The 22,125-nt window shown below is 47.9% G+C and overlaps 1 protein-coding gene and 1 long non-coding RNA gene across 6 annotated transcripts; both read right to left on the bottom strand.

The window, feature by feature from the left end:
* Positions 1-885: 885 nt before the first annotated feature.
* On the bottom strand, positions 886-7,262 carry LOC143689748 (uncharacterized). Its single transcript, XR_013178909.1, has 3 exons — positions 6,976-7,262; positions 4,129-4,298; positions 886-1,062 (listed from the first exon to the last, which is right to left on the bottom strand). It is a non-coding gene; the product is annotated as an uncharacterized LOC143689748 (long non-coding RNA).
* A 7,795-nt stretch (positions 7,263-15,057) lies between these two features.
* LAG3 (lymphocyte activating 3) lies at positions 15,058-22,071 on the bottom strand. Of its 5 annotated transcripts, XM_077169868.1 has the most exons (8): positions 20,482-22,071; positions 20,062-20,200; positions 19,427-19,737; positions 18,576-18,839; positions 17,892-18,167; positions 16,115-16,357; positions 15,717-15,844; positions 15,058-15,370 (listed from the first exon to the last, which is right to left on the bottom strand). In XM_077169868.1, the coding sequence occupies exons 1-8, from the start codon at positions 20,558-20,560 to the stop codon at positions 15,140-15,142; spliced, it is 1,671 nt and encodes a 556-aa protein (XP_077025983.1). In that variant the 5' UTR covers positions 20,561-22,071; the 3' UTR covers positions 15,058-15,139. The 5 variants fall into 5 exon arrangements, with proteins under 5 accessions (XP_077025983.1, XP_077025987.1, XP_077025982.1 ...); XM_077169872.1 differs by lacking the exon at positions 16,115-16,357 and having other exon boundaries at positions 20,062-20,188; positions 20,461-22,071; XM_077169867.1 differs by lacking the exon at positions 20,482-22,071 and having other exon boundaries at positions 20,062-20,456.
* Positions 22,072-22,125: the final 54 nt, after the last annotated feature.

Here is a 22,125-nt window from a genome sequence, read left to right as displayed (position 1 = left end):
CTTCCCAGACCTTGCCCTGTGTGTCTCTTCTTTTGGCTCCTTCTTATTCCTATCCCAGAGAATTCCTGGAGCCTGCCCATGCCAAAATAATAGTAATAATAATAAAGGGCGGGCCACGGTGGCTCAGCAGGTAAGAGTGCTTGCCTGCCATGCCCAAGGACCCGGGTTCGATTCCCGGTGCCTGCCCATGTTAAAAAAATAAAAATAAAATAATAATAATAATAATAATAAAGTAACTGTAAGTATAATAGATCCCCAGGTTCTATGAGTCATTCTAGTGAATTATTAAAACTAAGGAAGTGGTGGGAACTCCCAAATTTGTAGCCAATTGTGTCAGACGTGCAGAGTCCTGGAACTTCGGAACTCGTGGCTAGTGTCTGAAGTGAGGACAGTCTTGTCCTTAACCTGTGAACTTGACATAACTACAGATAGAGTCTGACTTGCATTGTAAAAAAGAAACTGTTGAGATATATATTTTCATAATTAAAAAAAAAGTGACTAAAGAGACAAAGAAAATTAAATGCAACCCATTACCCTGGATTGAAACTAATAATAGAGGCAAAAAAGACCCAAGAGGACGTTATTGGGACATATGGAAAAATATAGACTGTAAGCATTATATCAGTGTTAAGTTTCTTGAACTTGATAATAGTACTTAAGGTGGTTACATAAGTGAATGTCCTTGTTATAAAGAAACATACATAGAGATATTAAGTGTTTGTCATGGTCAGGTTCATGTGTCAACTTGACTGAAAGGTGGACCTGTTTGTCTGGTTGGGCAAGTGCTGGCCTGTGTGTTGCAATGAGGACATTTCATAGAATTAAATCATGATCACATCAGCTGCATCCTCAGGTGATTCCATTTGTAATCAGCCAAAGGGGAGTGTCTTCTGCAATGAGTAATGCTCACTCTAATCACTGGAAAGCCTTTTAAGGAGGATTCAGAAGAGACAGGCTCTCTTCCTGCTTCGGCCGGTGATCCTCTACTGTGGAGTTCGTCCAGACCCTCCATCGAAATCATCAGCTTCACAGCCTGCCCTGCAGATTTTGGACTCCGCATTCCTGCAATCACGTGAGACACTTTTATGAATTTTATATTTGCAAATATTTCCTGTTGATTCTGTTTCTCTAGAGAACCCTAACTAATATAGTGTTCCAGGAGCATGATGTATACAACCTATTCTCAAATGTTTACAAAATAGATCAAAGGTGGACAGGTAGGTAAATGATAGATATAGGTGATAGATAGTTAGATAGAGACAGACAGACAGATAGGTATGTAACCAAGAAATTAGGATTTAAGGGCTGATTTTGCTTACTGAATCATTATATAGATTTTTTTTTTTGCTTTCTGGTATATCGGAGTAGACAGAGGGAAATACCTGAAATCTCTGAATTGCAATCTGGCTGTCTTGATCTCTGATGATGATCTTTATCTTCTGCCCTTGTGATTATAAAAACCTTGTGACTGACCTTCATTTATACCCATTTAACCAGTTTTTCAACTTTAGATTCTTGTGATCACTAAAGGCAGTCCCTAATGTTTATTAATGAAGGGTCTTGGGTCAGCCCAGCACTAACCCACCCCAAAGTTAAATTGAGAATCGAGACTGGATTTAACCAAAATGAGCCTGCCTGACATGCACGGTAGCTTAGACATTAACCTACAAGTTACCTATACCTCATTATAATATTAAAAATCATGCCCACCATTGCGTTAAGGCAGCTATTTTCCTACATGTATTCTGGGACTAAGCTTGTAATCAATTTGTGCCTATTCAATAACTAGATCACCTCTAATTACATCAGGTGGGGCCACTGTGTTCATAATCCTAAACCCTGCCCATCTTTTTCTCTAATAAAACTATCAGAATTACTGCAGTTTGGGGAGACTAGATTTTGGACCAATAGGCCATCTGCTCTCCTGCTACATGCCTAGTAATAAACTTTTTTTCTCTCTTTGAAACCCCAGTGTCTCAGGAATTGGTCATTTGAGCACATCAGGCAAAAGAATCCACCACCCTTGTCAGGTAACAGGTAGAAAAAAGAAAGAAAGAGAGGTAGGTAGGTAGAATGATATGCCAAACGTGGCAAAATGTTGAAAGTTAGATCTTTGTATCTAGGTGGGAGTATGCTGGAGTTCTCTGTAAGGATTTTGTATTATTTGTGCAACTATCCTGTAAGTATGAAATTACTTCAAAATAAAAAGTAAAAAAAGAAGAAGAAAGAAAGAAAAAGCAGATAATAAAAAAGTATTGGCAAAGTTCCTTGAGGGATGGGAGAAAAAATATGGAACTATTAAACTTTACCACAAGGGAAACTCCTGATACTGGTCAAACATTAGGGACACCCAAATCAATAGGCCAAGGACTTGATTTTGAGGCTTTCTCTTGTGAAGCTTATGTAAGAAGCAGAGAAGCTTAGCCTACCTATAGGTATGCCTAAGAGTTACTTCTGGAGGACCTCTGTTGTTGCTCAGATGTGGCCTCACTCTAAGCCCAACTCTGCAAGTGAAATCATTGCCCTTCTCCCTACATGAGACATGAAATCCAGGGGTGAAAATCTCCCTGGCGGTGTGGAACATGACTCACAGAGAAGAGACTGGCCCTGGCACCGTGGAATCAACAATATCATCCTGATCAAAAGGGGGAAAGAAGTGTAGCAAATAAGGTAACGGTGGCTGAGAGAGATTGAATGGAGCCGAGAGGTTACTCTGTAGGTCACTCTTATGCAAGCTTCAATTAGACATTGTTACTTATCAAACTTGCCAAACCCCAACCAAAACCATTTCAGCTAATCCTAAAGAACATCTAGGGCAATATATAAGATTCTACAAAGGTTCCATGCACTGGGGTAACTTTCCAGAAACCTACAACCTCCAGATGGGTCCCTGGACCAGATAAGCCTAGAACCTAGAGGGCTCAGACCCTCCAGAACGTCAGCTGGTTCCATCCCCCTACCCCATATTAGTGACAACCCTTCCAACATGAAAACGTTAGGATGGCCATAGCCCAAATACCCCTAAAGAGTGGGAGAAAGATCATAGGTGATGGTGGAATTACACAGAGAAGGTAGGGTTTAACAAACTAATATGATTACTGAATCATTATATTGATATTTCTTTTAGTCTCTAGTATCTTAAAGCAGCTAGAAGCAAAAACCTAAAATAGGAGAACCCATACTAAACTCTGAAATCTGTTCAACTAATTGTTGCACTGTGCTTTGAAATTTATTGCTTTTTTGTATATATGCTATCTTTAACAAAAACAAAAAACAAAAAAAAAAGGTCAATTGTGATGATAAAAAAGCATTTATTCCTTCAAGCCTCCAATGTTCTGGAGCAGCTAGATTGAAAAAATCTGAGATAATGGTATGACATTAACCCATGACAAACTCTGGAATCTGTCCTGCAACTACTTGTTGAAAAGTGCTTTGAAAACCATTGCTTTTTTCTTTCTTTGCTTTGTAAATATGTTATACTATGCAATAAAAAAAAGTTTGAAAGAAACTGGCAAGAGGGGTAGCCTCAGAGGAAGGGAACTGGCAGACTGAGGAAGTAGGGTGGGAGATATAACCCACCGTGCCTTTGAAATTTGGTACCACATGCTTGTATTACCTAGTAACAGCCTAGGGAAAAAAATAATAAATGAAATCTTCAATGGCCTCCCATTTCTTCTGGATGAAGACCTAAACCCTTAACCTGGCCTAGGGCCTTATGCGACATGGCTCCTCTAACCCTCACCAGCAGAGCCAGTGGAGTCACCCTCCACCTCAGCCACCCTGCTCCAGCCACTCTGGGCTTTCAGTCCCTCGAAGGCACTGAGCGCCTCCCACCCTAGGGTCTATGGATAAGTTATTTCTTTGCCTGGGAGAAACCTCTGTCCTTCTCCTACTCCCTACCTGTGATCTAGAGCAATGGTTTTCAAGGTTTGTTCTCTGGACCTTCTACATTCCTAAAAATTATTGAGGACCCCTCCCCTGCCAAGAGATTTATTTTTTTAATTGAAACTGGAAAAGTTTTAGATTTTAAAATAATAATAAACCTATTGTAAGTTAATCGGAAAAACATTTTTTTAAAAAAAACTATATTTTCCAAAGCAAAATTTATTAAAAAGCGTGACATCTTACCTTTTTTAAAAAACTCTTTAATATTTGCTTTAATAAGATAGCTGGATCCTTATTGTTTTAGGGAAAGACTATGAAGAAAAGCCGATCTCACACAGACAGGCTGTTGGAATAGAAGAAAACATCTTAATAGGCTTTTCAGATCCTCGTGGATATTCTTCTTTGATAGTATGCTAAAATTAGAGAAATGTTAGCTTTTTAAAAGTTAGTTGCAGTATAGAATCGGAAACTGTAACTCACCTTTGTACTCCATTACATTAAAATCCGTTGATCTATCATACACTTTGTTTTCATTTTTGACTTTTTGCATGGGCGGGCACCGGGAATCAAACCCAGGTCTCCCGCATGGCAGGCAAGAATTCTACCACTGAGCCACCATCGCATCGCCCAAAGCTTTTTTTGTTTGTTTGTTTTGATTTTGGTTTTTTTAAAAATCTATCATACTCTTTGAATAGACCTTTTACCCATGATTTTGTAACATCATGCCTTGGTCATTTGGAAAATATATGTTCCAAATGATAGATTTCATTGTAATTCAGTATCAAAAAACTCACATTAGTTTATATCTCCACTAATTTTCATCAGAAAAGTCTTGAACTATTAGGAAGCTATCACTTGGGTGACAGATGCAAATTTTCCAAAATTCTCATTTTTGCTTGAACACGAAAATTTTGCCATTGGCACCACATACTGTCAGTTGTTTTCCTTGAAGCTACAGGCTCATTTCATGCATTTTTAAAAAAAATGTTTGCCAACTACCCAAGTTTTAAATAACCATAGTTTGTCAGTCATTCTTTTAAGTAAAAGTAGTGTTCCATGAAACTCCAACAATTGCACAAATGTTTCTACTTGAGACAACCATTGTACTTAATTTGCAACAGAAGTGCTTTATGCTACTTCTCATTTCCTAACACAATGTACTGAAGAGTTGAGGTTTAATCACATTAATATTTACTGCTTCATCAAGGGTATTCTTAAGTGAAACTGGCATTAATTTTTTTTCCACTGCAATGTTTGGCTGTGAAAAATACAATGACAACAGTATGGTTTGGTGCCACAGCCTTGATTTGTGCTAAGTCTGCAGTTTTACCCAGATTGCTTTTGCAACATCAGTGCAAATATCAACCTTGTGATAAAGGCAAATAACATCCCTTATTTTTATGAAAATAGTTTTGACCTCGCAGACCCCCTGAAAGAGTCTCAGAGACCCCATTACATCTAGATGTAATTTTTTATTCATTCTTTAGATTTTAGCCATCTCTTTGCATGGACTTTTAGTTGTTTCCCAAATCTATTTTCTCCATCTTACTTACGACAGAGACCCATTTTCAGCTGTGCTAGTGGTTGTCTAGATTTAAGATGTACTTTCCAGCCTCCCTTGCAGCTGGATGGGACCCAATTGCAATTTCTGGTTAATGGATCTAGGTGAAAGTGTCGGTGCAAACCCTGGGGAGTGTCCCATAAAGGCAGAGTGCCTGCCCTTCCTTAGGTCTCCTTTCTGTGGGCTGGAATGCAGCACCTTCCCATGGCTTTAGAGACAGTCTGCTTTTCTCACTTACATTAGCTAGCAAACCCCTGGAGGCATCTAAGTTTATGACTCCTGATCTAGTCCAACCCTCTCCATTCATCCATTCATCCATTCATTGATTCATTATTTCAACAAGTGTCTACCAGGCCCAAAGTACTCTGCTGGGTGCTGGGGATGTGACATTAAGTGACAGAGACTTGGTCACCACTCCAACCTGGGAGATAGACATTAAACAATTAAGCATTTCATTACAGTTGGACAAGTGCCACAAAGGGAGAAGCACTGCATGCTGGGAGGTCATATCACAAGGGAAAATTCTTTCAACAGGGAGATCTAGAAAGCTTTCTGAGAGAAGTGTATATCAGTAAGTGCTAGCTTCTGCTGTCAGTGAAAGGAAACTCCAAATAATAGAGGCTCAAACAAGATGGAAGTTTATTTCTTAAATGAAAGAAATCTGGAGGTAGGTGGTAGAGAGGAGGGGCCCACCTGGCCCAGCCAGGGCAGGATCTAGGCTATTTTGCATCTTGTTGCTCTGCCATCCTTTCCTTATGACTTCCTCTCCATAGTCCGAAAAGGCTACTCAAGTTCCTCAGTTGAAAAAAACTTCCCTTGTGATATGATCTCCCAGCATGCAGTACTTCTCCCTTTTGGCACTTGTCCAGTTGTAATGAAATGATTTACTGTTTAATGGCTATCTCCCAGACTGGAGCGGTGACCAGGTCTCTTTCACTCAGCACCATATCCCCAGCACCCAGAAGGGTACTTTGGGCCTAGTACACATCTAATGCTTATTGAATGAATGAATGAATGAATGGGGAGAGATGGAGCAGACCGGGGTCACAAATATAAATAACTACAGGAGCTGCCAGGTAATGCAAATGAGAAAGGTGGAATGATTGTACAGCAATAGGGAAGAATGGGGGCTGAGGAAAACTGGAGAATACCTGCCTCATCTAATAATGGCAGCCCCTACCTGCACAGCTCCAGATGAATTCATAGGGGTTGTGCCAGAATGTGAACTTCTCTCTGTTGCCAGAGAGAAGACAATTTCGAGAGAAGAAAACTAGACATTTATATAATATCTCCTAATTTTAATATTGGCGACTCATTTTTTTAATTGGTTTAACACTGGGCAAATGAAACAAAACATCCCAAAGCCTGGATCTAGCTCAGGACCCACCAGGTTGCAACCTATGAGGAGACGGACTGTCGAAAATCCTCCAGCTTTGTGGGTCTATGATATGTGCCTGCCTACAGCCAAGCTGAAGAGAATTGCTAATGATCATAGAGCTAGTAACCACAACCAGTGGATTTGAATTTACCTGCTTGGACTCCAACCTCTGAGTTGTCCACTCGCCCCACTGCTTCCCTCCGCATGAAGGAAGGCCAGGACCGAGGCTCAGAGAAGCCTTCTCCCGAAGCAGCAGAGGTGGTGGAGGGCCAACAGCTTCCCCTGGCACTCCTGAGGCTTGTCGTCACCATAATCCCTCACACTTACAGGGTGATGTTCCATTTTCAAAGCATGTTCATGCGCATTAACACATGCCAAGCCTTTTCCTTAGGCTTTACTGTCCCCATTTTACAGAAAACGAAAAGTGATGTTTGTCTCAATCCTGTGACCATAGCATGGAGATAGGGGCTTTTCAGAGCGCTCTTGGTTTGCGGTTGAGAGCTTTTTTTTTTTTTTTTTGCTGCATGTGACCTTTGTCATCTGGCTGAAGAAGAAGGAAGAGGAGACCAAGAGAGGTGGAAAAGAGATTGGAAGCAGAGGGAAGCCAGCTTCAGAGGCTACTGACAGAGCTTTGGAGGTCAGGCTCTGGGAGGAGGGGTAGGGCAGCCTGCAGAGCGGGGAAGTTAGAAGCCCCAGGTGCAGCCGTGTGGTGGCCTCCTTAGCGTGTGTGGCTGCACTGAAATGTCTGCAAAGGGGGGTGGGGGCAGGGCATGGAGAGGGAGCTGGGGGAGGGGGTCACAGAGACTGTTCTCTGGGAAACAGAGTCGAGGAAAGCGTCCCCGCCTCCCCGGCCACACTCTCTCTAGCCCTGTGACAACCTTCTGCAATACTCAGGTGGTGGTTCCCTGGGTCAATCCCACCCCATCGGAGGCTTGAGCAAGAAAATTTCAGAGGCCAGCCTGGCTCAGCCAGCTGACACCTGCAGCCTCTTGGAGAAACTGTCAGCCACAGAGTGGAGGAGATAGAAGCCATGCCCACCCTAACCCCATTCCCTTCAAAGGGCAAATGCCACCTTGGGAGGGGTACAGGCAGCTGCTTGCGCATCTCCTCTGTGGGAGGGGTAGCAGCAGAGACTCAGGGCTGATAGGGAAGGTGGAGCAGGGAACTTTCTGTGCCTGCTCAGGCCCCTGCCCCACCCTGTGGAGCCGGGAAGACCAGGTCAGACTGAATGAGCAGGCCTTAGCAAGGCCCTGGACTTCATTCGGCCTCCAAAACTTCCCAACAAGGGGCAATGAGAAGGCCCAACAAGGGGCAAAGGTCAGGCCTCAGGCAGGAGCGGGGGTACTTGGAGATGTCCCTCCCCTTCTCTTGGCCTGTCTCTCTTTCAAGCACTGACACCTGCATCCTCTCCCTGGTAGACAACTTGCAAGATGGCGCCCCATGACCCAGCCTCTTGGAACTCACACCCTCAGGATATCCCCTCCCACATCTTACCAGGGTTGGTCCTGTGCACAAAAGAGGGTACTTCTGAGATTAGCAGGTTCTGGAGAAACCAGCCACCATGTGGGGAGCAGCCCTGTTAAGAGGCCCTCATGGCAGTGGCTCCACAGGAGGCAAGGGTGGGTTGCTATATGATCCTGAAACCCTGTTTCTCAGTATATACCTGGAGGAACTAAGTGTAGAGACACAAATGGACATTTGCACACTTGTGCTTATGGTGACAGTGTTTGTGATCTACAATGGATGGAGGTGGCCTAAGGGTACAACGACTAGGAATGGGAGGGGAAACTATGGTGACGCATGCAACAGATTACTGAGCGGTGAGGTATACAACCAAGTGTATGAAGCTTAAGCCTGTATATTGACCCTTAAGGACTATAATTGAATGAAATGTCAGAGACAAAAAGACAAACATTATCATGCCTCAATCATATGAACTAACTATAATATAAAAATCCAGTCAACTGAAGGGGTTATCAGGTTGGGGCCTGATAAACGGTTTTAGATTGCAAAGAGTTTAGATTGTAAACTCTTACAGCCATCGTATATATTCAGGAAGTGTAACTGCTATTTCTAAATTCTGATAAATCGAGCTGTTTGTGTATAACCTGGTGGTTCCCAGATACTTCAGGTATTTATGTGACACCTGAGACTCAGAGTTAGAGCTCTGAAGCTGTGAAAGTCAGCAATACCCCATACAGGAACTGTTTAAAAAGTTGAAAAAGTGATCAGACTTTGAGTAGAGATATAAATGAAGCTGGTCTGGATAGGACTAAGGTCAATCAAGGATGATATCGTCTATATTTTAAAACTTCAACTTCTGTGTGAGACCAAAGGGAAAGATGTTTATTGGGTGCGAAATTTACATTTTGGGTAGTGCATTTCCTAATTTAACTTGCATGGTCAGTTTAGTTGAACACCATAAGTACATGGAATCTTGAATAGGGTGTGAGATTTTGTTGGTTTGTCCAGGTTAAAGGGATGCCCTGATATATCCCAGAGCACTTTGGGCAGTGAATAAAGAAGTATTTGCAAAGTCCCCTTGGGGGACTGAGGAAAAAGGAAGAAATATTCAACTTCCTGATTTGGAGAATTTCTGATATTCTCACATGCAGTAAGGACGACCAAATCAATAGGCCAAGCCCTCGATCTTGGGGTTTGCCCCTATGAAATTTATTCCTGCAAAGGATAGGCTAAACCTGTTTAAAATTAGGCCTAAGAGCCACCCCCACAGAGAACCTCTGTTGTGGCTCAGATGGGGCCTATCTCTCTAAGCTGTCTTGGCAGGTGAACTCACTACCCTCCCACCTACATAAGGCATGGCTCCCAGGGGTGTAAGTCTCCCTGGCAACGTGGGACAGAAATCCTGGGATGAGCTGGTACTTAGCATCGAGGGATTGAGGAAACCTTGACAAAAGGGGAAAGAGAGAAATGAGTCAAAGTTTCAGTGGCTGAGAGATTTCAAACAGAGTTGAGAGGTTATCCTGGAGGTTATTTTATTTATTTATTTACATGGGCAGGCACTGGGAATCAAACCCGAGTCTCTAGCATGGCAGGTGAGAACTCTGCCACTACGCCACCATTACCCGCTCCTGGAGGTTATTCTTATGCATTATATCGATATCCCTTTTTAGTTTATGGTATATTGGAATTGCTAGAGGGAAATACCTAAAATTGTTGAGCTGTGTTCTGGTAGCCTTGATGCTTGAAGACGATTGTATAAAGATGTAACTTTTACAATGTGACTGTGTGATTGTAAAAATCTTGTGTCTGTGGCTCCTTTTATCCAGGGTATGGACAGATGAATAAAAAAATATGGATAAAAATAAATAGTAATGGGGACAAAGGGTAAAATGAATTGGGTAGCTGGAATACTAGTGGTCAATGAGAGGGAGGGGTAAGGGGTATGGTATGTACGACTTTTTCTTTTAATTTCTTTTTCTAGAGTGATGCAAATGTTCGGAAAAAAATGATCATGATGATGAATGCGTAACTATGTGGTGATATTGTGAGTCGCTGATTGTACACCATGTATGGAATGTATGTGTGTGAAGATTTCTCAAAAAAAAAAAAAAAAAGAGGTCCCCATGGGGAAGAACCGGGACCTCAGGCTGACAGCCAGGTGGGTGAGCCTCCTCGGACAGGGCTCCTCCAGCCACGCCCTCAGATGATGGCAGCAGCCTCATGAAAGACCCTGTGCCAGGACCACTTAGCTCAGCTATTCCTGGATTCCTGACTTTTTGAAATAATAACACTTACGGTGTTAAATTTTTACATTGCGGGTGTTCTAGTTTACAAGCTGCCGGAATGCAATATACCAGAAACAGAATGGCTTTTTAAAAAGGGGAATTTAATAAGTTGTTAGTTTACAGTCAAGAAAATGTCCCAATTAAAATAAGTCTATAGAAATGTCCAATCAAAGGCATCCAGGGGAAGATACCTTGGTTCAAGAATGCCAATGATATTCAGGGTTTCTCTCTCAAGTGAAAAGGCACATGGTGAACACAGTCAGGGTTTCTCTCTCATCTGGAAAGGCACGTGGCGAACATGGCATCATCTGCTAGCTCTCTCTTCCAGCTTCCTGCCTTATGATGTTCCCCCGGGGGGTGTTTTCCTTCTTCATCTCCAAAGGTCACTGGCTGGTGGACTCTGCTTCTTGTGGCTATGTTGTTCTACTCTCTCAGAATCTCAAGCTTTCTCCAAAATGTTCCTTCTTTTATAGGATTCCACTTGAAGTGGTTAGAGACATGTCTGCTCCTAACTCATATTTAACACCCACTCTTGAGTGAGTCATATCTCCATGGAGATAATCTAATTAAAGTTTTCAACCTATAGTACTGAATAGGGATTAGAAGAAAGAGCTGCCTTTACAAAATGGGATTAGGATTAAAACATGGCTTTTCTAGGGTACATACATCCTTTCAGACTAGCACAGGGAGTGACTTGTTAAAAGGCAATAGATACCTAGTACACCCCTCTTCCTTCTTACCAAGAACCTAAGCTGATGCTCCCACCCACAGGGGCCCTGGGAACTTCCAGCCTCCCAGATGCCTCTTCCCCTCCAGGATCCCAGCCAGGAGCACTGATGTGCAGACAGACCTGGAGGTGCAGTGTGTGAATCACCCTCGCACCCTGGTAGGCCTAAGGAGGGCACAGAAAGCACTTCAGGTTATCCTGCTAGATGGAAAGAGTGGGGCACTGGGGGGACGGGGGGGGTGGGGATAGATAGGTAAGGGCAAGAACGTGTCACCCCTCTGTTGTGACACAAAGACTGGGGATAAGAACTAATAAAAGAAGTCCTGGTCATTGTTTGCATTTTGGAACTTCACCGACACAGTAAGACCAAAGGAAGAGAGGTTTTCTTTTCCAAAACCTAGATTTTCTGTAGCACATAATCTAACTCAGCCTGTCTGGATAAATCATTTAAATAACCCAAACACATGGAGCCCAGAATGGGAATGAGGGCTTGTAATTCTTCATAGCTCAGTGTAATACCTGGATACATTCCAGAGTATGTTGAGCAGATAATTAAAAAGTATTGGGACAAATAGAAAGAGAAAAAAAAAGTATTGGCAAAGTCCTTGGAAGGATGGGAGGAAAATATGGAACTATTAAGCTTTACCACTGGGGAACTCCTGATACTGTCTCACACATTAGGGACTCCTAAGTCAATAGGCCCAGCCCTTGATTTTGAGGCTTGCTCTTGTGGAGCTTATTTATGCAGTGGAGAAGCTAAGCCTACCTATAGTTATGCCTAAAAGTTACTTCCAGAGACCTTCTTTTGTTGCTCAAATGTGACCTCTCTCTAAATTCAACTCTGCAAGGAAAATCATTATTCTCTTCCCTATGTGGGACATGATATCCAGGGATGAAAACCTCCCTGGCAACATGGGATATGAATCCCAGGCATGCTCTGGCTCTGGCACCATAGGATCGACAATGCCTGCCTGACCAAAAGAGGGAAAAGAAGTGTAACAAGAGAAGGTATCAGTGGCTGAGAGGGTTCAAATAGAGTCGAGAGGCTTTTTTGGAGGCTACTCTTACACAAGCTTCAACTTGCTACTGCTATTTACCATGGTTTGCCAAACCCAACCAAAACCATTCCTGTCAACCCTAAAGAACTCCCAGAGCTCTATCTGAGATTCTGCAAAAGTTCCATGCACTATGATTACTTTCCAGAAAGCTACAACCTCCATATGGGTCCCTAGGCCAGATAAGTCCTGAAATGCAGAGAGGCCAGCCTCTCCAGAACATTAACTAGTTCCACTCCCCATTCCAAACTGTCAACACCCTTTTCTAATCTGAAAATGTTACAGTGGGCATAGCCCAAATGCCCTTAAAGATTTGGAGAAAGATGAAAGGAGAAGGAGGAGATGTAACAGAGAAGATAGGAATTAACAAATGAGTATGACTGCTAAATCATATCAATATTTCTTTTAGTCTCTATTATCTTGGAGCAGCTACTAGGAAAAACCTAAAATTGTAGAGCTGTAACCCATACCAAACTCTGAAATCTGTTCTATAACTACTTGCTACAACGTACTTTGAAATTTATTGCTTTTTTTGTATATATACTGTATTTCATAATAAAAATAATAAATGTTATAAAAAGAAGCCCTGTATTAAAAAAAAAAAAAAAACACAACCCCACTTTTTTTCCTAGAAGATGGGGAAATTGTGCGACCCTTCATTCTATCCCTAGCCCCAACCTGTCTCCCTTTTTGCAGGAGCATGGGGAAGTCCCAGCCTGGGGCCCATTGAGTCTTCATGACACTTCACAAGCCCAAAGGGCGTAGATAGTGACACTTCACAAGCCCAAAGGGCGTAGGATGTCGTCTAGTAGAAAGGGAAAATGCCAACCACAGAACGTTCCAGGAAACCCTTGCCCCGTTAAAACACAGGGGCTTCTATTAAGGCTCTGAAGAGTGGGACCTCTCAGAAGAGAGGTTTCTAAAGAGAATCTCAGGCCTTTACCTCACAGAGCACCAGAAGCCCTTCCTTTATATGTCACTCTTTTTCCACCTCTGACAAGGCAAGGACCATTACCTAAGGCTCAGAGCCTCAGATTGCTTCCAATGGCTCACTATTTAGGTTCCAGAGTGCATTCCGTTCCCTGAGCCTCTGCACAGAGCAGCAGTGTCCCTCTTTCCACTCTCTGCACCCCCACCCCTGGCCACTGTGTTTCCCCAGGGACAGGCCTTTGACCTCAGAACTTGTCCCTTTGTGTCACTGCCCATGGCTGCCAGGGCTGGTGCAACACCTGCCAGGGCACTTGCTGCAGCCCATGTGCAGCCCCTGTGGGCCTCTTACTCCTGCAAACTGGCCCTCCCTCTCTTTCAACATTTTTTCTTCTGGACAAGGTTTAAAGTTGCCTGACATTGTGGTCTGACGGCCAAAGTCTGGGGCCCTGCACACATTGTGGGCGGAGGTCTGGGTTCCTTGCCAGACTCAGGGGTGCCGTTGGCCAAGGTTCTGTGTGTCCTCCACGAAGAGAACAGTCTGCATGGGCCACATGAACATTCTGCCCAAGAGACAGTCCGACAGAGGGGTGCAGGCTTGGGGGTCTTCTACATCATTCTTTGCTTGACGATAGGGGCCTCCCTTCTCCTTCACTCATGGATAACAGACAGGCACATGACATGCATGGAGCACTTCATGGTTTATACCATGGTTTATACCACCATAGCTTCACGACAACCCATTTTAGTGGGTTGCTATCATTATCCTGTTTAATAGCTGAGGAAACAGAGACTCAGCTCAGGGAGATTGACCAGGGACACCCATCACCAGCAGCAGTACCAGAATCAGAAGCCAGGTCTCCTGACTCCCAAAGTTGCAGCAACAGCTTCAGTCTTTCTGGATGTTTTTCTCCCTGCACGTGGCCTTTGTTCACAGCACTGCCATTTGTTAGACTTGGATTATAACCTCACCAGGGCCAGGGTTGTGCCTCCTGAGGCATGCATTGTTGAGACCTTCTCCTGGAGGGTGCCCAGGGTGTGTAACAGCTGCTGGGTGCACACTCTCAGGCCAAACACGGAGAATGCCCACCACCAAGGCCGTGTCTGCACACAGGGGGCTATGCACTCCCATTCGTCCACTGCAGTGTACATTTCCGTAGGCCTGCTGCAGCCTGCCTGACCTCTCATGGTGTGATGAGAAATGACCACTGGGTGGCAGTGTGTTCTCATGCCTGGGACCAGACAAGCCTCCAAGGGCCTAGAGAACTGGGAAGGGGGGAAGGCAGGAACCTCAGCCAGCTGCCCAGAAAGGGTGCAGGGCCTGATCCCCTAGAGGACCCTTGGCAAGGCTCCAGCCTGGCCTACAGGCTGTGTGTGTGTGTGTGTGTGTGTGTGTGCACGCGCTGCAGTCAGGGAACCAAGGACAAGCTGAAGTGCAGCTGAGCGTGGGGTGAGGTGGGGAGGAGGAGGAAGCCAGGATAGGCAGCACCATATGGGTAGAGGGACTGAGGGGAGGGCCATGGAGGTAAGAAAGGGTGAGGGCTTCTCTTTTGGAGCAACAGAAATATGACTACCCAGGAGAAAGAACAAGAGAGAGACCAAGGAAGAAACACACAGAGGCCAGGAACAGAGAAGAGGAAGATGGGGATAGGAAAATGAGGGAGATTGGTTGGGAAAGGTGGACCAGGAGGCTGGGGTAGGCAGGGGTGCCCCCAAAGGCTAGGGAAAGGCAGGAACCTTCCCTGGACAAGAAGGAGCCAGACTCAGCCTTGCTGCTGACGGGGAGTTTATTTGGGGACCAAGAAGGAGGGGCAAGGTCTGAGCTGCTAAGATTTGCTGGCTGCCTTAGCTTCAAGGTCAGAGCTGCTCTGGGTCTTGTTTTAGCTCCGGCTCCAGCTCCGGCTCCAGCTCTGGCTCTGGCTCCAGCTCCGGCTCCAGCTCTGGCTCCAGCTCCAGCTCCGGCTCCAGCTCTCCTTCTAGCTCTTCCTCTGGGTCATGCTCTGGCTCCTCTTCCAGCATCTCCATCTTACTCTGAGACTGAGGAGGGTGAATCACATGCTCTAGGGCAGAGAATCTTCTTGGTTGCCACTGGGAAAAGAGATGGAGAGCAAGATGGAGGGTGGAAAGAGAACAAGGATGAAAAGAAAGGAAATAGGAAGGATGCTGAGTCCATCTATTCATCCTCCTCATCTGGCCCCAGGCCTTCTCTCAGCCTGTGCACACCTCCCAGGCACACAGCGTCCCTGAGCACAGAGGCTCATGAAGATGGGTTCTGAAGGCAAGTTCAGAGGGCCATCTTGGGCATATCCCCTAAGGAAGGAGTGCCAGACACCTTCCAGGGCTGGACAGAGGGGAAGCCTGTGGGGGCAAGGAGGTATGAGGGGCGGGGAGGTATGGGGGGCGGGGTGGTATGGGGCGCAGGTCCCTGGCTCACCGGTTTTCTCCAAAAGTGAAAGCCAAAGGCTCCGGCCACAAAGAGGAACAAAAGGATACCAAGGATGAGAAACAGAGAGAGATGGCCTGTTGTGAGGGCACCTGGACCTCCCCCAGATCGCTGAGCACCTGTGGAGAGAGTACAAGATTAGGCGTAGGGTCAGGGATGAAAAGGACATCTTGCCAGTCTCCCATATTTTACAGATGTAGACCATGAGATCCAGAGAAGTTAAGGGACTTAACAAGGGTCATTTGGTTAATGGGTGGTCAGGCCTAGACAAGAGCTGGAGGTGAGGTCCCAGATTGGAAAGAAAGAGGCCAGGACTGAGGGCAGGAGTGCAAAAGGGTGATTAAGACATTGGCCTGGAGTTGGGGCTGCGATGTTTCGGGGTCCCAGACCTGGTTCTGAGAGCTCTGAGGGGTACTCCATTGCTCCCAGAAGCCTCTCCCCCTGGTAGAGTTGGCACTGCCAGTGGTGGGAACGGAACCTGGCCTCCTGCATCTGCAGCCAGGGTCCTGGGGAGCTCCTCCAAGACTGGTTGTCCAGGGAGCGCCATACGAAGTGCTCTTGTCCAGACGCTGGAGTCACCTCGCAAAGCAGCTTTCCCTGGGAGCCAGGTAAGCCAAAGGACTTGGGAGTCACTGAAAAAATGAGAGGGATGTGACCTATTAAGGCCCACCCCCCTTCTTTGAAACCACAGGTTCAACTCTCAGGTCCCATCGCCCTGTATACACCTGGGTTCTGAGCAGGGAAGGCAGGGAGGAGAAGATCAGTGGTCACAGTTAAATTAATCTTATCAAGACAATGCTTTGGTCAGGTCACTCACCTGCTCAGAAACATTCCAGGCTCCCTACTGCCTTCAGGACATTGTTCAAACTCAAGCTGGTTCAGGACTGCATAATAAACACTCTTCCAGAGTCTTCCCCGTTACTTTGTCCTCAAAGGCTCAGAGCCTGTCCTCAAAGGCTCAAAGCAGTCAGGCAAGCTGGCCCCCAGTGACCTTGTACTTGCCCTGATTCCAGGCCTTTGCCCCCTGCTTTGATGTGCCCCTCAAATGTCCTCTATCTCCCCTCTCTGAATGTTCAGGGAACAGTGAAACTGATCAACTGATCTAGCATCAGGGCATTCTCAAAGTTGGACAGTGAGAGGTGGGTGGGAGGAGAGCAATGATCAGGGGCCCTGATCTGAGCCCAGTGGACAGAGGGGAGAAGTGAACGCACACCTGAGTTTAGGCCCTGAGTCTGGCACTTCCCAGCTGTGTGACTTTGGGAAATTTCCCTTCTCTGTAAAACAGGGCAATACCATATCTCACCCGGTGAGATGCTGTGAAGAAAGGCTGGGAAAAGTTAGACAAAACAGCTAGCCCTCAAGAAGATGCTGGACAGAAAGAAGGGGTAGGCTTTAGTGACTGGGTGTGGGGGGAGAAGGAGAGGGCCAGGTTTCAGGGCAACTGGGAGACAAGTGGAGCTACTGACCAAAAAGCTTAAGTCAGCAAGAGAAATGGATGTGAGGAAGGATGGGCTCCAGGGTGAGCCTGAGACAAGGATGTAAATATGTGTTACCTTATTCACTTACTCTACCAGTACACACTGGCAGGCACTACTATGTGGTGTTATAATTTAGGACCTCAAACATAGCCAGGCTGTATGGCCCATAGCTACCAATCAAACTACACATACTTTCTGAGTGTTTGGGGATATGTTTGTTTTTTCTGTTTGTTTTATACTGTCTTGGAAGGCCCTTGCTCAGTAAATATTTGCTCACAAAGGGACTGATTTATTAGCTTCTTTCAAATCCAGGCAACTTCCTGCACCTTTAACCCAAGCCCTGACCCTAAAGTGGACAAAGATTACAGAAACATATTCCACTTCTTTTGAATCATTCAAACTTTTTTCATCTCTCCTTTCAACTTCTTAGGTCCTCCCTACAATTTAGGGCAGGGCAGTCCCTCAGAGAACAGTGGAACGTTTACTTGTGACTCAAGGGGAGATTTTCAGTTTCAGTTCTCTATAAAGGGGGTAAGAAAAGAGGCTGCAACGGGCAGCCTCTGGAGTAGGGCCCAGTGGCCTGGCATCACGGGTATGGATTTTCTCAATCTGTGCCCGGTTAGCCTTCCCTCCCTCCCTGTCCCAGCTCCCCTGGGGTGGGGCCTGCCCATCCCCACCTGGGGCTGACCTGTGATGACTGCCAGAGTGACGGTGGCACTGAGCTGGTGCCTCTGCAGATGGACGTGGCAGGTATAGGGCCCAGCCTGGGTCCGGTCCACAGCGTCCAGCAGAAGGGCAAAGCTGCCATTGTGTCCAGTCACCAGGAGGTCAGGGCCTCCCCCAGGAGGGGCCCACTTGGCAGTGAGGAGAGACTGGGCCCCCAGACCAGGAGGTAGGCGACAGGGAAGCTCCACCCGGGACCCAGCTCCAGCATACACAGTCAGTGGGGTTGAGGGCTCCAGACCTGCAGGGAAGAGGGAACAGACTGTTAAAGCTGAGAGGGGAGGCTCAGAGGGGTTGTAATGTTGGGTCTGCAGGGAAAGGAGGCTGAGGAGTGATGGAGGTGGTCAGGCTCTGAAGGGGCTAAGGAGCAGAATAAGGTGGATGAACTAAGGATGTTCATAAACCCATGAAGTGGGCTGGGAGGGCAGGAAACTAAAGGTGGGCAAGTGAGGCTGGCTGGCCCAGGGAGAAGCTGCAAGGAGAGAAGGCAGCTGTAAGCCTGCCACAGGAGAAAAGGGTCAGACAGTGGAGGCCCAGTGCAATCACAGGTGACACTAGCTGCAGAGGACCTGGTTTGGGGACCCATATGTCAGGGAAGGTGATAGCGGACAGGAAGGGGTAAGATGTGAAGACACACTGGAGGAGTTACCCAGAACAAGGAGGTTGTACGTGGTGGAGACACTGAAGCCGTCTCTGTAGGTGAGGATGCAGCCCCAGGACCCAGAGTCCGAGGGGCTGACCTGGGGCAGGAAGAGGAAGCTTCCAGCAGCATGATGCAGGGGGGTGTCCAGGACCCGGTCAGTGATGCGGCCCTTGAACCAGCTCACAGAGACTGGGAGATCAGGGCGGCTGAAGGAGCAGTTCAAAACCACCCACTGGGAGGTCCTGAGAGGCCCAGGGGGGCTGGCAGTCACTGTGAAAAGGTAAAGAAGGTGATCACCTTCCAAGATGCATGGGCCAACTAAAGCAGAAGTTCCCAGAAACTGGGACCACACGTTAAATTTCTTTGTCCTCTCCTCTATGGTTCCAGCCCAGGTCCGAACACCTGGAGGCACTTAAAATGGATGCCCAGAGGACCAGTCCTGTGTATGTTTTCCTCTGCCCTCTTCCTCCAGTTTAGTTGGCATCTTCTACCCTTCCTTTTCTCCAGGCCTTGCCTGAGGATCCCCACTAAGGCAGCCCCTGAGCTACAGATGTCTGAAATGAATCATTCTAGCCCCCAGAAGAGGGGGTGCCCTCGGTGCCTTCCCCACCCCACCCCAGCACTCTTGCTGTGGGTGTGGGAAGGGGAGCTCAAGGGGTGATACAATCTCTCCAATTCTATCGGGCCCTCCCCCCATACACGTGCTCTGGGGGGCACCCTCAACCCGTAATCTAGTTCCCCGCCCTCTTCTCCACCCGTCAGGGGTGATCTCGGGCAGTGCCAACCCTTGCTGACCCCCTGGCCAGGACTGGGGTTCCTCCTCCCAGCCCCTCGCCCGTCGCCCCGCCCCCACCTACTCGAGGCCCGACCCACGCGCAGACGGAGGCGGCAGGCGAAGCCGCGGTCCGGGTCTCGGAGGTGCACCGCGGCGCTGTACTCGCCGGCGTCCGCGAGCCGGGCGGGGCGCAGCCACAGCGAGAAGTCCCCGCGCTGGAAGCGGTGCTCCGCCAGCTGCACTCGCGGCTGCAAGGGCTGCCTCCCGCTGCGCAGGCCCCCCAGAGCCACGCTCAGCACCGTGTAGCGGTGCAGCTCCGGGCCCCGGGGGGAGGGCACCGCGGGGCCAAGGCCGAGGGTCGAGGGGCGGCCGGGGTGGGACCCGGGCGGGCCGCTGGGCGGGAGAGAGAAATGGAGTTGAGAAATTCGAGGGTACGAAGCCGAGAGAAGATGCAGTCCAGCCTCACTTTGAGGCTGAGGAGGCCCATCCAAAGAGCAGGTTCCTGCACCTCCAACCGCCCTCCCCCGCCTCCCCCGCCCCCCCGGGGGCAGCACCATCCACTCCGGGAGAGGCGGGGTCACTCTGGGACGCAGATGTGAGGAGAAAGGAGACCCGATGTGCAGAGGGACTGGCAGCTCAGGGCAGGGGACAGAGGGCTGGGCGGCATGCTCTGCGGGGGTCACGGGCTCGGTGGGGTGTAGGGCTGTTGGTGCATACCTCTCTGGTTGATGCTGCCAAGAGACAACTGCTCCTCTTCGCAGAAGAGCGAGATCCCCCAAGGAAATTCTGGGATTACATGGGAGTCGCACGGGAGCCCCGTCCTGGGCCCACACCACGGGGACCTCTGTAGCAGACCCTGGAGAGGAAAAGAGAGGCCAAGGGGAGGCCCACGAGCTAAGGGACTTAGGAGTAGTGCCTTGGTGTTCTCTGAGAGAAACGGAGTCATAGGTTTCTGCCCCTCCCGTGGCCATGGGGGAGACGGAAGAGAGCCTTTGGGGTGGAGAGACAGTTCCAAGAAAGGTGTTAGAAGAATCCACCACAAAGGCTGAAGACCTCAGAGTCTATGGGGCTGCCCAGAGATCCCTGCCGACCCTTTCTTTGGGTCTGGAGTTCAACCCTCCCCCATCACCGCCTTACCTGGGGCCACCCATAGCAGTGGCAGAAGCAGCAGGACCAGAAACGGTGCCTCCCCCATCTCCCCTATGTCCGAGGCCATGCGAGCCCTCGAAGGGAGAAGGTCAGAAAAGGGGTGAGCACAAAAGAAGGGTTCTGCCCAGAGGCAAGTGGAAGAAGAGAATCTAACGAAAGTGGGGCAGTAGAGGTTGGGTGAGGGGAAGAACGGATAATCAGAGGCAGAAATCAGGGTCCAAGTAGCCAGAGGCAGTTGAGGAGGTGGGGTGGGGTGTCCCAGGGATGGGAGCGGGGCAGTGACAGAGGGCAGAGTGGAGGCGATGTGCCCGTCTTGAGCTGGGATGCTGTTCTGCTGCTCCCAGGGCCCTCACCCTGTCCCTCTGCCTTCCCTCCACCTTCCCCACTTCCCCTCCCCGTTCCCCGCCCCCCACACACACCCCAGGGCACAGTTTCGCTTTGCAGTGGAAATTCTGAGGGGGCTGATTCCCAGCAGCATCACCCTCCACTTGTGTGGTGGCTCTCCCCTTGTTTACTTCCTCAGCCCTGGGTCTCCCCACCGCCCCCTCCCTGCCCTTCCTCTACCCTCCTCTCCTTTAACCTCCCAAAACTTCATTACACACTTGGACCTGCCTCTCCACCTGCTAGTTCAGTGACTCCTAGGAACAAGACAGATGAGCTTTGCTGTACCCTAAAAGATGGCAGGTCTGGGGAAGGACATCACAAGTCTGGGGAAAATAATAGCTGCATGACATGAGCACTCATGATGAGCTAGGCATCATCCAGGGCACTTACAGGCAGAAACTCCTGCGATCTAATATCCCTCATTGTACAGATGTTCAAAGAAATGAAATCCTTTGCCAAGGTCAAACAGGGTGTGTGTAGACAAAAGCTGAGTGCATGCGTGCAAGTACAATCCTGACCCTGACTTGTAGGTATCTTCTCATCTTCCGGAAGGTTGGTGTTTCAATGATTCAATTTCACCACACCCCCAGCACAGACCCCTAAGCACTCTGAGGCTTCCTCCAACCCAGAGGTTCTCAACTATGAGGAACCGACAAAAGTGGTATAGAGCTGGAGCAAAACTGAGAAGGAACTACCCTGGATCTGAGAGGGAACATCTGCTCCCCATCCCCAACCTAGCCTGAGGAGCACAGCTGGGAGACTTGGAGGGTGGGTGGCAAGGCAGGTGGCAAGCCTGGGAACCACGAGAGGCCTGGAGTCTCTCCCTGCTTAACTGGAAGGAGCTCACTTCCTCAGTGCCAGGCAGAGGACATCTTTGATGCCAGGCAGCTCTCACTCTGAATCCCAGGGGCTGTGACCCAGACCTTCAAGCCCTCTCCCACTTCAGGGACGGGACTTCCTGTTTCTGGGGCTTTCTATTTGCCTGGTTCAGCACAATAGAGCTGATAAGCTTTCCACTGGGCTCAGCAGTGTCTAGATCGTATGTGGGTTAGCAGGGAAGTGTGTGTATTGCTGGGAGGAGCATCCCTAAGAAACCAAAAACAGGACAGAAGTCAGCTCTCCAAGGTCTGGAAGCTCCCCATCCATGGGGCGTGCTGATCGTGGCTTCTGGAGTCAAAGGTGGTAGGAGTGTGCCACTGCTCTTACACAGAAGGGAGAGGTCCTGACAGAATGTGAGGTCAACCATCC

The sequence above is a fragment of the Tamandua tetradactyla genome, chromosome 7, assembly GCF_023851605.1.
Source record: "Tamandua tetradactyla isolate mTamTet1 chromosome 7, mTamTet1.pri, whole genome shotgun sequence".
NCBI classification, from domain to species: Eukaryota; Metazoa; Chordata; class Mammalia; order Pilosa; family Myrmecophagidae; genus Tamandua; species Tamandua tetradactyla.
Note: the sequence above shows the minus strand (reverse complement) of the source record. Positions and strands in the feature narration are given on the sequence as shown.